The 14,274-nt window shown below is 40.0% G+C and overlaps 1 protein-coding gene and 1 pseudogene across 1 annotated transcript in view; both read left to right on the forward strand.

Annotated features, from left to right (window-relative positions):
* The window catches only part of LOC148355504 (tetratricopeptide repeat protein 39C-like), a 19,578-nt gene extending 5,481 nt beyond the window's left edge, over positions 1 to 14,097 (forward strand). Inside the window, exons 2-14 of the mRNA XM_088349590.1 lie at positions 7,069 to 7,117; positions 7,313 to 7,441; positions 7,602 to 7,716; positions 7,812 to 8,169; positions 8,243 to 8,411; positions 8,674 to 8,767; positions 10,150 to 10,257; positions 10,327 to 10,436; positions 10,877 to 11,000; positions 11,199 to 11,296; positions 11,359 to 11,463; positions 12,438 to 12,476; positions 12,582 to 14,097. Coding sequence (XP_088205716.1) covers positions 7,069 to 7,117; positions 7,313 to 7,441; positions 7,602 to 7,716; positions 7,812 to 8,169; positions 8,243 to 8,411; positions 8,674 to 8,767; positions 10,150 to 10,257; positions 10,327 to 10,436; positions 10,877 to 11,000; positions 11,199 to 11,296; positions 11,359 to 11,463; positions 12,438 to 12,476; positions 12,582 to 12,671 — 1,588 coding nt within the window. The 3' untranslated portion in view covers positions 12,672 to 14,097. The remainder of the gene's footprint in view (positions 1 to 7,068; positions 7,118 to 7,312; positions 7,442 to 7,601; positions 7,717 to 7,811; positions 8,170 to 8,242; positions 8,412 to 8,673; positions 8,768 to 10,149; positions 10,258 to 10,326; positions 10,437 to 10,876; positions 11,001 to 11,198; positions 11,297 to 11,358; positions 11,464 to 12,437; positions 12,477 to 12,581) is intronic.
* LOC148355505 (U2 spliceosomal RNA) lies at positions 9,644 to 9,771 on the forward strand (annotated as a pseudogene).
* Positions 14,098 to 14,274: the final 177 nt, after the last annotated feature.

Consider the following 14,274-nt stretch of genomic DNA (forward strand, 5'->3'; position numbering starts at 1 on the left):
CTTTGATATAGGAGGAGGAAACAGAGCGTTCTTTTAAAATTTCATTCCTGATTAGTTGAATCTTTTTATTAAAAAATTCCATAATGTCATTAGCAGAATGAGTGCAACCATTTGGGTTAAGTTGTTGTCTGGTAAGTTTCGCCACTGTGTCAAATAAAAATTTTGGATTATTCTTATGTTCAACAATAATCTTGGAAAAATACGAAGCTTTAGCTGAGGCAAGAGCTACTTTATATTTCAGCAAACTGTCACACCAGGCCAGTCGAAAAACCTCCAGCTTAGTAGTGCGCCATTTTCGTTCAATTTTTCTGCAACTTTGTTTGAGTAACCTAGTTTCTTCAGTAAACCAAGGTGTATTCTTCTTGGGTCGGAATTTATACTTTAGGGGCGCCACAGAATCAAGAACATTTACCAAAGCAGTATTGAAGTTGTTTGTAAGTGAGTCAACAGACCCAGTGTACGAAGGGAAGGCTGCAGTTACCATAGGTAATAATTCTTTTAAGGCTAACACCGTTTTAGGGCGGATATTGCGACTGCTAAAGCCTATATTTTCCTTATCACAGTAAACATTAAACAACACCTCACATTTAACAAAATAGTGATCAGAGATGGCATTAGGATACGGTAACACTATAACATTTGAGGCTACTACGCCACGGGTCAGGACAAGATCTAGAGTGTTCCCATCTTTATGAGTTGGCACATCAACTATTTGATTGAAACCAAATGTATCCATCAGTGACTTAAATGCAATTGCAAGTGAATTTACATGTTAAAATTAGTTTGCCGCACAATAAGCATAAAACGAAAGGCACTTAATGTAAAAAAAACAAAGAATAATTAATATAATAAAAACATCAATTTACGTCTTGCCTCGAGTTTATTGGAAAACTGATCCAATGACGTCTGCTTTTGCTGGCTTTAGACTATTCATCAGAAATCCGCGTGGCAGACGTAGCAATAGCTCAACTTGTCATCACTTTTTCCAAGTGATTCCTTTCCACAAATTCCGAGACTTAGTGGAATTTTGCTAAAATGTCTTTAATTTGTGCTGATTACATGATGGCTGCGTCATGCCGGAAACCCTCCTCTTCCTTGTCTGTGAACTCTGAACTGTGTCTGTGACAAGGAGAGCATTCTGGAAGCACCCATACGAACTGGTTGCCAGGCAGATTTGAAGTGATAGCCATTTGTTTACATTCGGGAAAGTGGGAGGAGTGAATAGCTGTGCTTGCTGTAATTTATTTTGACTTTGTAACTAAGATGCAATCTTTGTACATTCAGATACTTTTTAGCCAGAAACTTTCGTATGTAGAGACATTCGTAAGGTACTGCAGAGGGAGTAAAGCCTTTTCTGTTGCTGCTCCCATACTGTGGAACAATTTGACCTTGCACAGGCTCCTTCACTGTCCAACCAACCTTAAAACCCATTTTTATCCCTTGGCTTTTAATCCAGCATGAGACTTTGTCGCTGTTTTGTTATTTTATCATTTCCTGTTCTTTTTGAGCCTTTTCATGATTTTGAATGAATGACTGAAACTTATTTACGAGCATGAGAATACAAAAATAAAACAAAGCAACAAGTCAAAACAAAAATAATGTGAACGTAACATGTCCGAAAAGGAATAGGCAGAAGCATAGGTTTATTTGATCCCAACCCACTTCCTTAATAATTATGTCTCATAGCTAAATATCCTTTGTATTTACACATAACAAACACTTTAAGAATATACATATTTACATAAGCTTTGTGGATGCACAGTCACTCTGTCATCATCGTTATCATCACCACTACCACTTATACCAGACCTGGGCACTCCGGTCCTGGAGGGCCATATGTTCTGCATGATTTTTGAGGTTTCTCTGATCCAATACAGGTGATTCCAATCACCAGTTTTGTTAACGAGCACTTGCTAGCTTGCTAACGAGGTTATAATTTGTATCACCTGAGTTAAAGAAGAGCAAACTTCAAAATCTGGCAGGACGTATGGCCCTCGAGGACCGGAGTGCCCAGGTCTGACTTATACTGTCATCATCCATTCTCAGCATACTATACTGTATAATAAGAGTAGAGTGGAACCTCGGTTCTCGACCATAATCCGTTCCAGAACCCTGTTTGAGAACCGATTTGTTCAATCACCGAAATCATTTTTCCCCATTAAAAATAATGTAAATCGTTTTAATCCGTTCCAACACCCTGAATGTTTACCATGACTGTTTAACGTAAACATGAAGCTAACCCAGGCTAATCGTACGTTCGCGTTAGCGTAACCTTCCGTACGAAAGATTACGCTAACACGAACGTGTAAAAATAAAAAAATCAGGTTGTTTACAAGTCATGTAGCACCACAAGTGGCTAGCGCTTCATTGGAAAGGGGGTTCCGTTCCAACACCCTGAATTTTGGGCTCAGTTCCAACACTCTGAATGTTTACCTGAATGTTCAACGTAAACTAAAGCTAACCCAGGCTAATCGTACGTTCGCGTTAGCGTAACCTTCCGTACGAAAGATTACGCTAACACGAAAGTGTAAAAAAAAAAAAATCAGGTTGTTTACAAGTCATGTAGCACCACAAGTGGCTAGCGCTTCATTGGAAAGGGGGTTCCGTTCCAACACCCTGAATTTTGGGCTCAGTTCCAACACTGAATGTTTACCTGAATGTTCAACGTAAACTAAAGCTAACCCAGGCTAATCGTACGTTCGTGTTATCGTAAACTTCTGTACGAAAGATTACGCTAACACGAACGTGTAAAAAAAAAAATAAGATAAAGAAAAGAATTATGAATAGGATTTCTTACCTTTGTGGTGGTCAGCAGAAGGCGAATGCTGTATTCCCTAGCAAGATCGGAAACTCGCACACCTCTTTCATATTTAGCTATCATGTCTTTCTTAAAGGCAATAGTTGTACGAACAACTTTTCTTTTTTCACCTGTCCTGCTTGCACCGACCTTCTTCGGAGGCATAGTTAGGCGCTAAAACACTCCGTTCACCGATATTAAAAGCAAAAGCAAAAAGAGGCAAGTGCGCACGTGATAACAGTTGGTCACGAGGGGTGGGGGCGATCTACACGATCTACACCCGTACTCCGCTCAGCATCGCACTCTAGCGTACGCACTCACGCATTACCTGCCTTCGAACTCCGAATTTTTGACCCAACAGCGAAGCAAGAATTTCTCAAAATTTTTGGTCGAACTCCGATTTGTTCGAACTGAGAGGCGTTCGAAAACCAAGGTTCCGCTGTATTATAATAACAATAATTCTCATTGGTGCTCATGGTGACAACTGACTGTTTTTTGGTATGTGTTCTCCATCATACAAAGTATCTTGGGACCTGCTGCCTTAGGGGGTCCGCCCCCAGACAGCAGGACCACCATTATTGAGTGTCCTGATTTTGCATTAAAAAGACAAGGTACGGGAGCTCGAGCCAGATACCTCAAAACTCCCGCTTGTCTGCCCTAACTAAGAAATGTGCAGAACTGTCTGTTTTGTGTTCTTATTAAAAGTTATCTCTATGTGATTGTATCTCCTTTTTAGTTTTTGTTTAGTTTTTACCATCACCACCAACATATTTATTCACCTCAGTAGTTTGTTTATAAATATAGATGTAGATCAGGGGTGGCGAACACGTGGCCCTAGAGCCGCATGCGGCTCTTGGCCAATAAGAATGCGGCTCCTTGCCTCATCATATTTTCTATATACTGTGGCTCTTTGCCTTGTTTCATGTTTAGTTTTTTTGTGTATTGAGGGTCGACACTTTCCTTGAAATCAACACAAGAACAATACTTGTTGTATTAAAAGGAGAGGAGTGTGTGGGAAGTAATATGTTTTTAATTGTGTGTGTTTGTGTGTTGTTGTCTGTCATGGCAGGTCAGTGCGTGGTGTATCTCTTTGACTCTCACAGTTGAAAATTTCGGCTCTTTGTGTCAAACTTGTTCCCCACCCCTGATCTTGATTATAATGACTTTTTATAATCTAATGGTGACAGCAATATAATAACAATGACAGTAATAATAGTCATATAGTGGATGACAATAATAACAGTAAAATCAATAAAAAAAAACATAGTCTCGATAGTAGTTATAAAAATAACAAGCTTAATTATTAGCTTGACTCATCTATTGACTGTATCATATCATCTATTGACTGCTCAATAACATTATTTGGATACCAATAGGACTACTACTAATAATATTAACAGTCATAGTCACATAAGTTATAATAATAGTAATCATCTTCACAATTGTTATAATCAGGGTTGGGTAGGGTTACTTTAACTGGATTACTTTCAATTACTTTTGGATTACTCCAATACCAAATATGCTGATAAAAGACAAAAGAAACTAAATATGAATAAAATTACTAAATTTTGTGCAGGCTTGGAGAGTAACGGAATACATGGAACGGCACAAATGATGTTGGCAAACTGTTTGGATTTATTTTCATTTTGTTTCTGTCGCATTTTATGTTAGTTTTGCCGGAGATCAAAGCCAGGAGAGAAAGCTTACCACGTGTTGTGAGTCATCATTTTATTCATATTTAGTTTCTTTTGTATTTTATTAGCATATTTGGTGTTGGAGTTATCCAAAAGTAATTGAAAGTAATCAAATTAAAGTAACCCTACCCAACCCTGGTTATAATGATAGCAGATTACTTAATAGTTTTACCTATCTATTAACTCTTTAATGCTCCTTATCACTAAATGTCATTCAAAAACTAATAATAATGACAATAATAACAATAGCGACGATAACAGTTAAAAACAGTTATGATCACAATAATTAAAATGTTATTAATCATGATAGCAAGGTTGATTTATGGCTATGCTCTATAATAGTTCTAATCCTTAACTATCATTCAGACCCAATTTTCTTCCTCTCTGTACTTTGACAACATTGATTCTTTGTATCTGGATTTGAACAGGTGAATATTTGGACATTGTTTGAGCTCATCCTGTAGTTTGTTCCAAGATTTGACTCTACATACATACACACATACTTTTCCTGGTGGTTCTCACTGGTTGGGTCTTGAAATTACAACACTACCCCTCAATTTATTGCCTTCTTCTTTTCGCATAAATATTTTTGGATGGTTTTCTGGCAGTAACTCCACAAGATCATACAGTTTTAATAATTTGGACTGCAGAAATAGAATATTGGTGTGCTCACAGTATCCTCCTGCCTTGTGTATAATTTCTATTGCATGTTTTTGGAGTATATAAAGGGAATGGAGTGAACTTTTGTAATTAGTGTTCCAGTCTTCAGCACAGTATGTTAATTATGGCATCATAAATTATGGTATTTTTAATATTTTTTTGTTAATTATGTTTTATTTTTGTACAGCACTTTGTCTTCAGCTGTGGCTGTTTTAAAGAGCTTTATAAATAAAGTAGAGTTGGGTTGATGACAGCTGAGGCACAGCTGTCTATGTATGTTACAAGTACCAAAAATCTTCATGAAGTTTAGTTTCATAGATACTCCCCCTGTATGACATGTATCGTTTAGATCAGGACTCACCAACCTTTTTTTAAACTGATCTACTTTTGGTTACTGATTGGCACGAAGGTCTACGAGCTTGATATCTATTTCTAAAATGACAACTTGTCATGTTATAACTATGTTGTTACTATGTTATAACTAGGTTGTAATAATAAGAAGTTGAGTTGAAGTAGTCTCAACCACTAAAAGATCATTCAAGTAAGAAATACAATTTAAAAAAAAAAAAAAAAACCTTCAGTTGTGAGCAATGTTCCCTCTAATTTTCCACAGGTCTGAGCGTTCACACAAAGTCTGTGAGCAACGCTTGAAACAACAGTGAGCAAGCATAATCCCAAGTGTGGCAAGATAATTCATTATCAAACATGTCCAAAACTTGACATCGAGTTACATTTTGCTGAGTTTACGGCAATGCAAAATGATTTTTCTCTTTTGAATGAATTGACTCATGTACTATTGCAAAGGTTGTACGGCCTACAAACGTCATTTGTTCTTACAATTCTTTCACAAGATATCCTTTTCTTTTTATTTCCTGATATATTTTGTCGCATAATATTAACATTTTTTGGGGCTTATTGAGTCGGTTGCAAGATACAAAACTGTACTTAATCACATTTTTTAGTGGAAGTACAATGTTGGCAACAAGATTCACTCGATATAATTGGAAATTATTTGAATGCAACACAAACTTTTCTTATTTTTTTCGTTTTTTTTTTACTTTTTTTAAAATTCCTTTAAAAAAAATCTCATTGTGTTTATTTTTTCCGAGCTGTTACTTTTTTCTTTTTGTTCTCTGTTTACTTTTTTCCTACATTTCTTTCTTTTCTTTTTTTCTGGCTTTTTTTTAAATGTTTCCTTCTTTTTTTCTCTTCCTTTTGTTTCTTTTTTTCTCAGCTTTTCCCTACTTTTTCATTTTGGTATTTTTTTCTTTTTTGTTCTATTCCCCCCTTCTTTTAAGTCATTTTGTGCATAGTTTTACATAAAATTTGGTCATGTTGGGATTAAAGAAGCAAAAACAACCTGAAGAGCCGTTTAGGACCCGAAAGAGCCGGTTCCTTTTAGTGAGCTGAGCCGAAGAAGCCGGTTCTCGTCCAACTCTACCAACTTTTCTCAACTTTGTTCTACTCTGACTCGACTTCAGAATACCGCATTTAGGACACAACGTCAGGGGAACCCGTGTATTTTTACCTTCATGCACTGTAACTTTGACTTAAGTCGCTTCTTAATTAGTAATTTTGAGCCCTCGTTTTTGTGCGCTGGCTAGATTTTCTTGTGCGCAGAGAATGTGCGAGCATTGCGCAATTGCGCACGCGCGCAGCTTAGAGGGAACACTGGTGGTAAGCTATTTTCAAAACCTGTCTGTGGCCTACTCAGGTGGTTATTGGTAGGCTACCATTTGCCCCTGGCCACCACAGAGACCCCTGGTTGAGATGTTTATGTTGGTGAATACTAATAGCAGTAAATCAACTTTACAAATGTCACAGAAAATATAGTAAATATGGACTGTCAGACAAGGTCAGGGTGGTATCATGTGTCCTAAAGTTCAAACTTTACATATGTCACTTTTTTCCTCCTAGGAGTCAAAGTCCACTGATGAGCTTCGGTGCAAGTTTTGTCAGCTTTTTGGTGAGTATGTCAAAGGTTAAGAGCGAAAATATTGTGATTTTGTTGTTGGTGCACTAAAGAGAGACACGGTAAGTGAGCTTTTTGGTTTCTTTTAATCATTGTGCTATGGTAGGAGGTTTAATGTTCAGCCACTCGAAAGTACATACAAAACTGTCGAACTGGCATGTATTGAGGTGTGTAAAATTGTGTTTTCAGAATGCCATGATGACGTTTGAAGAGGAGAAGATGCAGACGGCGTGCGATGACCTGAAGACTACCGAGAAGCTGTGCGAGAGCGACAGTGTCGGTGTCCTGGAGGCCATCAGGAACAAGATCAAGAAAAGTGTCAGTATACAACATGCAGTTAATCCACCTGATTTGCCCATGCACCAAAAAAAATTAATGCTTATAAAACGAATGCACTTGAGCTGCAAACAAATTCAGTTTTCTATGCACTTTATTAAAAAGATGGTTGAGTTCTTGATTTTTGTGTGTGTCTATGCAGATGGACTCTCAGAAATCTGGGGTGGTGGTGGTAGACCGCCTTCAGAGACAGATTATTGTGGCAGACTGTCAGGTTTACTTGGCCGTGCTCTCCTTTGTCAAGCAGGAACTCTCAGGTCGGCATTACAATTTTTTGTTTTCCATTTCCGTGGAGTGAAAAACCTTTCATCCTTTTGTTATTTGACATTTTATGTCCTTATTGACACAACAGCATATATCAAAGGCGGCTGGATTCTCCGCAAGGCATGGAAGATGTACAATAAATGTCACAGTGACATCAGCCAGCTGCAGGCCACTTGCCAGGGGACCAGCACAGAGACCTCCTCCACCACCGTGCCCGACAACGCCAACCACAACCAGGTGGAGAGCGCCGTGACGCCCGAGGCCCTAGACCGCCTGAAGGGCTCGGTGAGCTTCGGCTACGGCCTGTTCCACCTGTGCATCTCTATGGTTCCCCCGCACCTTCTAAAGATCATCAACCTGCTGGGTTTCCCCGGAGACCGCCTGCAAGGCCTCTCCGCTCTTGCATATGCCAGTGAGAGCAAGGATATGAAAGCGCCACTAGCTACGTGAGTACGGCAAATATCTGCCGACAATATGAGTATTTTTTGTACTATAATGATGTAACGTGGCATCTTTCAGGTTGGCCCTCTTGTGGTATCACACTGTAGTGCTGCCCTTCTTTGCACTGGATGGGTGTGATTCTCATGCAGGGCTTACAGAGGCCAAAGAGATCCTACACAGGAAATCGCTGGTCTATCCTAACTCCTCTCTCTTCATCTTCTTCAAGGGGCGTGTACACAGGCTAGAGGTGGGATTGACTATACTGAATTGTTTCCTGTGCTAGTAAGATGGGTAGCAAGCATGATTGATCACATATTTGATAATTATGTCATTATGTGGTTTGGAGATATTGTTGATAGGTCAGCAGAAACCCAGCAAAGTTGCTTGATAGGCATGTTAGGGCAGCTTGATAAATTGTGCATGCGTGGTGCAGCCAAGTTTGATGAATGATGATGATTGAGCTAGCTTGTTATTGATGCGCAAATGATAATGATGTTTTGTGCTTACAGTGTCACATCAACAGTGCCCTGGCCTGCTTCAATGACGCACTGGAACTGGCTTCAGACCAAAGAGAAATCCAGCACGTGTGTCTGTACGAGATCGGTATGTTGGCAAGTACCGTAAATTCCGGACTATAAGCCGCTAATTTTTCCCCAAACTTTCAACCCTGCGGCTTATTCAGTGATGCGGCCAATTTATGTAATTTTTCTAACGGCCGCCGAGGAACACAGCAACTTCTTAGCTTGTGCACAAATTAAATTAGCGTAGACATAGCCTCATCATGCAAATTGCAAAAAGGAAAGGGACATCACGCAACTTTCAAGCTAAACGCAATCGAGCAATCGGATAAAGAAGGAAACAGAGCTACTGCACGTAAACTTTACTTTGCGAGCGTGTTGCTAGCGTGTTTTTGAATTAGGGAGCGTGGGACGACGTCCATTTGACGAAGTCTCTTTTCCATACTGAAGGAAGACGTCTTTGATGACGTCAGTTATAAGGATGAAGATGAGGACGGTTTACCGTGGTTTTTACATGTACGGTATGTTATTTTTGAACAGACCCGCTTACTGTGTCGCGAGCGTGTTTCTAGTAGCGTTTTGCTACCCTTCACAGGCACGGTTTGGGATGAAAGTTATAATATTATTATTAAAGCTTTGAAAACTCTCTCGGTGTACCGTTTTTCTTTGTAAATATGTGTAACCATGTATAATATGTATTTGCAACTGCATATTTTTGTAATGTATTTATTTTAGAAACTCATTTTGATATGTTTTGCACGAGCAAATGAGAAAGAAGGGGCGGGTCAAACGCGGGCGGACGGGAAGTGGAGTAAAGGTAAGACGTGTTTGTGGACGCGGCCGACAATAGTGGATATATATTTTTCCCACCCTTACCTTTGGAAATATACACTTTTTTCCTTGGATTACTTTCAACAGGCACCCGGACTCTGCAGGTCTGCATCAAACCTTAAGTACCGGTATCATTTTTCGTTTATTTTGCCGGCTTTGATTTTTGGGCTGTGTCGGGAATGGGTTAATAAGAGCTTGCTCTGTCCACTCCACGCATCGGCCCGGTATTGCAGTACCTCCGGGAACGGTGCATTCGCAATGATCGCAGCAAGGCTTTAGGGCTAGGACCTTAGCTTGGCCTTTTGGCTGAGAGTAAGTGTCCCGGCTTCTAGGCTTTGTAGCGTATTATGAACTGACTGATAACGGATAATGGATAATGAATAACGAAGATAGAACAATAACCCTTAAAAACCCCAAACCCCCAATTCTGTGTTTGTGTTGCATTAGCTCAATGTGGGCGCATGCGGATAATATACAGGTGCGGCTTGTGTATGTACAAAATCGGTTTTCCTCCCGAAATGTGGTGGGTGCGGCTTATATTCAGGTGCGCTCTATAGTCCGGAATTTACAGTAGTCGGGTGCGCCAAAACTCAATGAGGTTTTGCGATGCTAAATCGTTTTTACCTGTCTTGTCAGGCTGGTGCAGTATGATCGAGATGAATTTCGAAGATGCTCACCAATCCTTCGAGAGGTTGAAGAATGAGTCGAGATGGTCGCAGTGCTATTATGCTTACTTGACGGGAGGTGGGAAGCATCCACTTAGCGTTTGCTGTATGTGCAATAGCTTGTTCTCAGCCCGGACTTTTTTCGTAGTGTGTCAAGGAGCATCGGGTGACCTGGACGGTGCCAGTGGGGTGTTCAAAGAAGTTCAGAACCTGTTCAAGAGGAAAAACAACCAGATTGAGCAGTTTGCTGTTAAACGGGTATGAAGTGAAAAGTGTCTTTGACCGTGTTCTATTCTGTGCTGTTGTTGTTTGAGGTGTGTATGGCTTTTGTGTCTTTGTGTGTCTTAAGGTGTGAATATTTAGATGTGTACCTGTGATGGAACGTGTTTTTGATGATATTTTCTTGAATGAGTGGTATTAAATTGGAGTATAGTGTACTGTATTCTTCAGTCTATAAAGTGCACTTTCAAAATTTCTGGCAAATTGGAGTTTTCAAGTTTTTCTTATAACCTACAAACTATAGTATGTCTTGGATATGTGTCATAATTGTGCATTTACTATTACTATCGAAGCCATCAAATTCCATGTTTACATGAAGTGTATTTCAATGTGTCTTTGATTAGTGTTTTTGTTGAGTGTTTTGTGTTTCTAAGTTACTTTAGTTTGTCTTTTATTTGTGTTTTTGATGTGTGATTAAGGCCGACCGTTTGAGGAAGATCTCTCTCAGCAGAGAGCTTTGCATCTTAGGCGTGATCGAGGTGTTGTACCTGTGGAAAGCCCTTCCTAACTGCTCCTCGTCAAAGCTACAGGTCATGAACCAAGGTAAAATAACTTATGGCACTGCAAAGGGTAAAATAAAGCCACAGGCCGATGTTGGTGTAAAATGCTGTTAAGGGATCTTCTAGGAATACACTTTTGATGTAAGAGATACGTGTAACACTTAACATAAAACACACAATAGACAATACAATAAACAGAGCAGAGCTTAATATAGATTTTCCAATTATGTTGTCAATTCAGTGTTGCAGCGGCTGGACGAGGTCTCGTGTCGCGGTTTGAAGCATCTTTTGTTGGGTGCTGTCCACAAGTGTCACGGCAACACCAGGGACGCAGTCCAGGTAACTTAATAAGGTCTTAGAATGATCCCACATGGTCTGTTTGATGGGACATGTTTGTGCAGTCCTTCCAAATGGCCGCCAGAGACGAGTATGGACGCAGTACAAATTCTTATGTTCAGCCCTACGCCGTCTACGAGCTTGGCTGTGTGCTGTTAGCCAAACCAGAGGTAAATCCAATCATCATTTTTTATTCATGAGAATAAAATTCAAGGTTATTGATTTGTATTGTATTGTATTGTCTCATCTCATCTCATTAGCTGCACCGCTTATCCTCAGTAGGGTCGCAAGGGTGCTGGAGCCCATCCCAGCAATCATCGGGCAGTGGGCAGGGGACACCCTGAACTGGTTGCCAGCCAATCGCAGGGCACACAGGGACAGACAACTCGACAACTCGCTCGCTCACACCTAGGGACAATTTGGACCGGCCAATCCAACTGAAACGCATGTCTTTGGAATGTGGGAGGAAACCGGAGTGCCCGGAGGAAACCCACGCAAGCACGGGGAGAACATACAAACTCCGCACAGGAAGTCCGGTAGCTGGATTTGAACTCACACAGGAGGTTCCTAAGACCTTAGAACTGTGCCGCACACTCGCTAACCACTGCGCCGCCGTGCTGCTCGTATTGTATTGTATTGTATTCTATTGTATTGTATTATATTCTATTGTGTCGGGCAGCACGGCAGCTGAGTGGTTAGCACATCCGCGGCACAGTTCTCATGGGTTCAAATCCAGCTACCAGCCTTCCTGTACGGAGTTTGGTTTTCTCCGCCTGGGTTTCTTCCCACATTCCAAAAACATGCATGTCAGGTTAATTGGCCAGTCCAAATTGTCCCTAGGTGTGAATGAGCGAGTGAGTTGCCTGTCTCTGTGTGCTCTGCAACTGGCTGGCAACCAGTTCAGGGTGTCCACTGCCCGAAAATAGCTGGGATGGGCTCCAGCACCCCCGCAACCCTACTGAGGATTAGCAGTGCAGTTAATGGATGGTTGGATGGATTGTATGGTAATGTATTGAAAGTGTGTTTCATGAACCAGCACTAGTCTCAAGAGATGGTGTTGCAAGCAGATTAATCCATCCATGTGCAAGACGATGACTTGTTCCTCCAAATAATGTGACAACTTTGTTGCTTTTCTGTAATTTAGACGGTGGGAAAGGGAAGGTCGTTCCTACTTCAAGCAAAGGTATCAATGCTCACCAAAACGTTCCCTCACACGGTCTATTCCGTTTTGTAAGCATCCACACCCAGCAACAAAACCTAAGCTTTATTTTCTCGGTTTCCTTCCCAGGAGGATTTCACTGGCTACGACTTTGAGAACAGGCTCCATGTGCGCATCCATTCAGCGTTAGCCTCTCTGAAGGAACTAGTGCCTCAGTGACTCCAAACGGAGTTGACGTTAACCTTTTTACACAATCTTGATTCTGACGGGAAAACCTCCAGACCTGATGTCAACGATTCGGGGAAAATCACACCCTTTTACCCTGCGTTCAGTGTTAAAATATCTGTTACCGTATGCAAAAAAACTATGACAGTGCATTAAGAGTACTATATGTTTGTCTCACTTGCAACAAACGGTGCCAACATTGACAGAACTTTTGTCCTTACGAAAATGGATTCACCTGCAAGTCCATTTAGCACCACCGGTATATGTCAATAACATATTGTGTGCCGGATGCAGGGAAAATAATCAAAGAGAACACATATTTGACATGTTCGCATCAAACAGGATTTTAACAGAAATTTTGTCACACAATTTTTAGAAAAGGTTTTAAACCATTTTTTTTCAGCATAAAAACTTGTGCCTGCTGTAAAGTATGCTTCCCTAACTCATCATCACCATTCTTGGTGTTTGCAAGTGAAATTTATGCTAAAACAATTAAATCGTCAATTAGGTATAATAGTCCCCACATTTTTAAACTGTTTGAAATTCTGTCCCATGTTTTGTGAAACATATTTCATCCAATCCATCAACACTTTGACTTCCAAGTACTGTAATCCTGTAAAAAACAGGAACTGTTTGTCCAGTTTTGTGTGTTTTTCCCCCGTCTAGTGGATGCATGAAGAAATGTTAGGGTGTTTCCGATTCCTCCTTCTTTTGAACTCTAATTTCAGGGTCACTTGTTTTGCTGGGCAGTGACGTTAAAATGACTCAACATAGCACTTTAAAACACCTATTGCTGCATACCCAGTGTTGTAAAACTAGAATAATCAAACTGTAAATTTAAAAAACGTGTATAATGCAATCACATGACTTGATATGTCATAACAATCATAACTTAATTTGTTAGAAAACAAATACCTTATTAATCATAAATCCTCAAACTTGATTATGTAAACACAACCCAAACCAAAGTGTACATTTTGCCGAAAGAACCGGCTAACGGTTTGCTAGTCAGTCAACGGATATGGCTAACAAAAGACAGTGTAAAAATTGTGAACTAAATATTTTGTTGGGTGTGCTTTGCATGGCGAAACAGGTGCAATAAAGTAACTTTTAATTCATACATCTACATTTAGGTCATATAGTGTGACCATTAATATCTCTTTTACGCCAAATCTCGTGAATTGTGATGTGCTTTTAATTTATGTTTAACAAAAAAGAAACAGAAGTGAGGCTAATTTATGGAAAAAACAGAACTTGGGTAATTATTTGTTTTTAATCACATATTTGTGTGTGATGAACGTGGATGTGCGTGAGTGGTCTGTGTTTCCAAAGACATTTTGCTCTCCACTGAGTTCAAATGACCACAAAGTTCAACTCACCAACCCTACAATAAAATGTTTTACCCCAAACCAAATAATTGTTTGCTTTTCTTTTTTTTTTAATCCCTGCACAATAAGTCAAACCATCTCTCCAAACGTAATCTTGAATTGCTGATCATCTTGCACCTGTAAAACACACACTGGGATGTAGTGAACATGCAAACTTCACGCATCCCTCATGATTTTTTTTTTCAGAAATGTCTTCTGTTTTTTGCCTC

This window comes from Urocampus carinirostris, chromosome 12, assembly GCF_059441175.1.
Source record: "Urocampus carinirostris isolate Australia breed hairy pipefish chromosome 12, RoL_Ucar_1.0, whole genome shotgun sequence".
In the NCBI taxonomy this organism is placed as follows: domain Eukaryota; kingdom Metazoa; phylum Chordata; class Actinopteri; order Syngnathiformes; family Syngnathidae; genus Urocampus; species Urocampus carinirostris.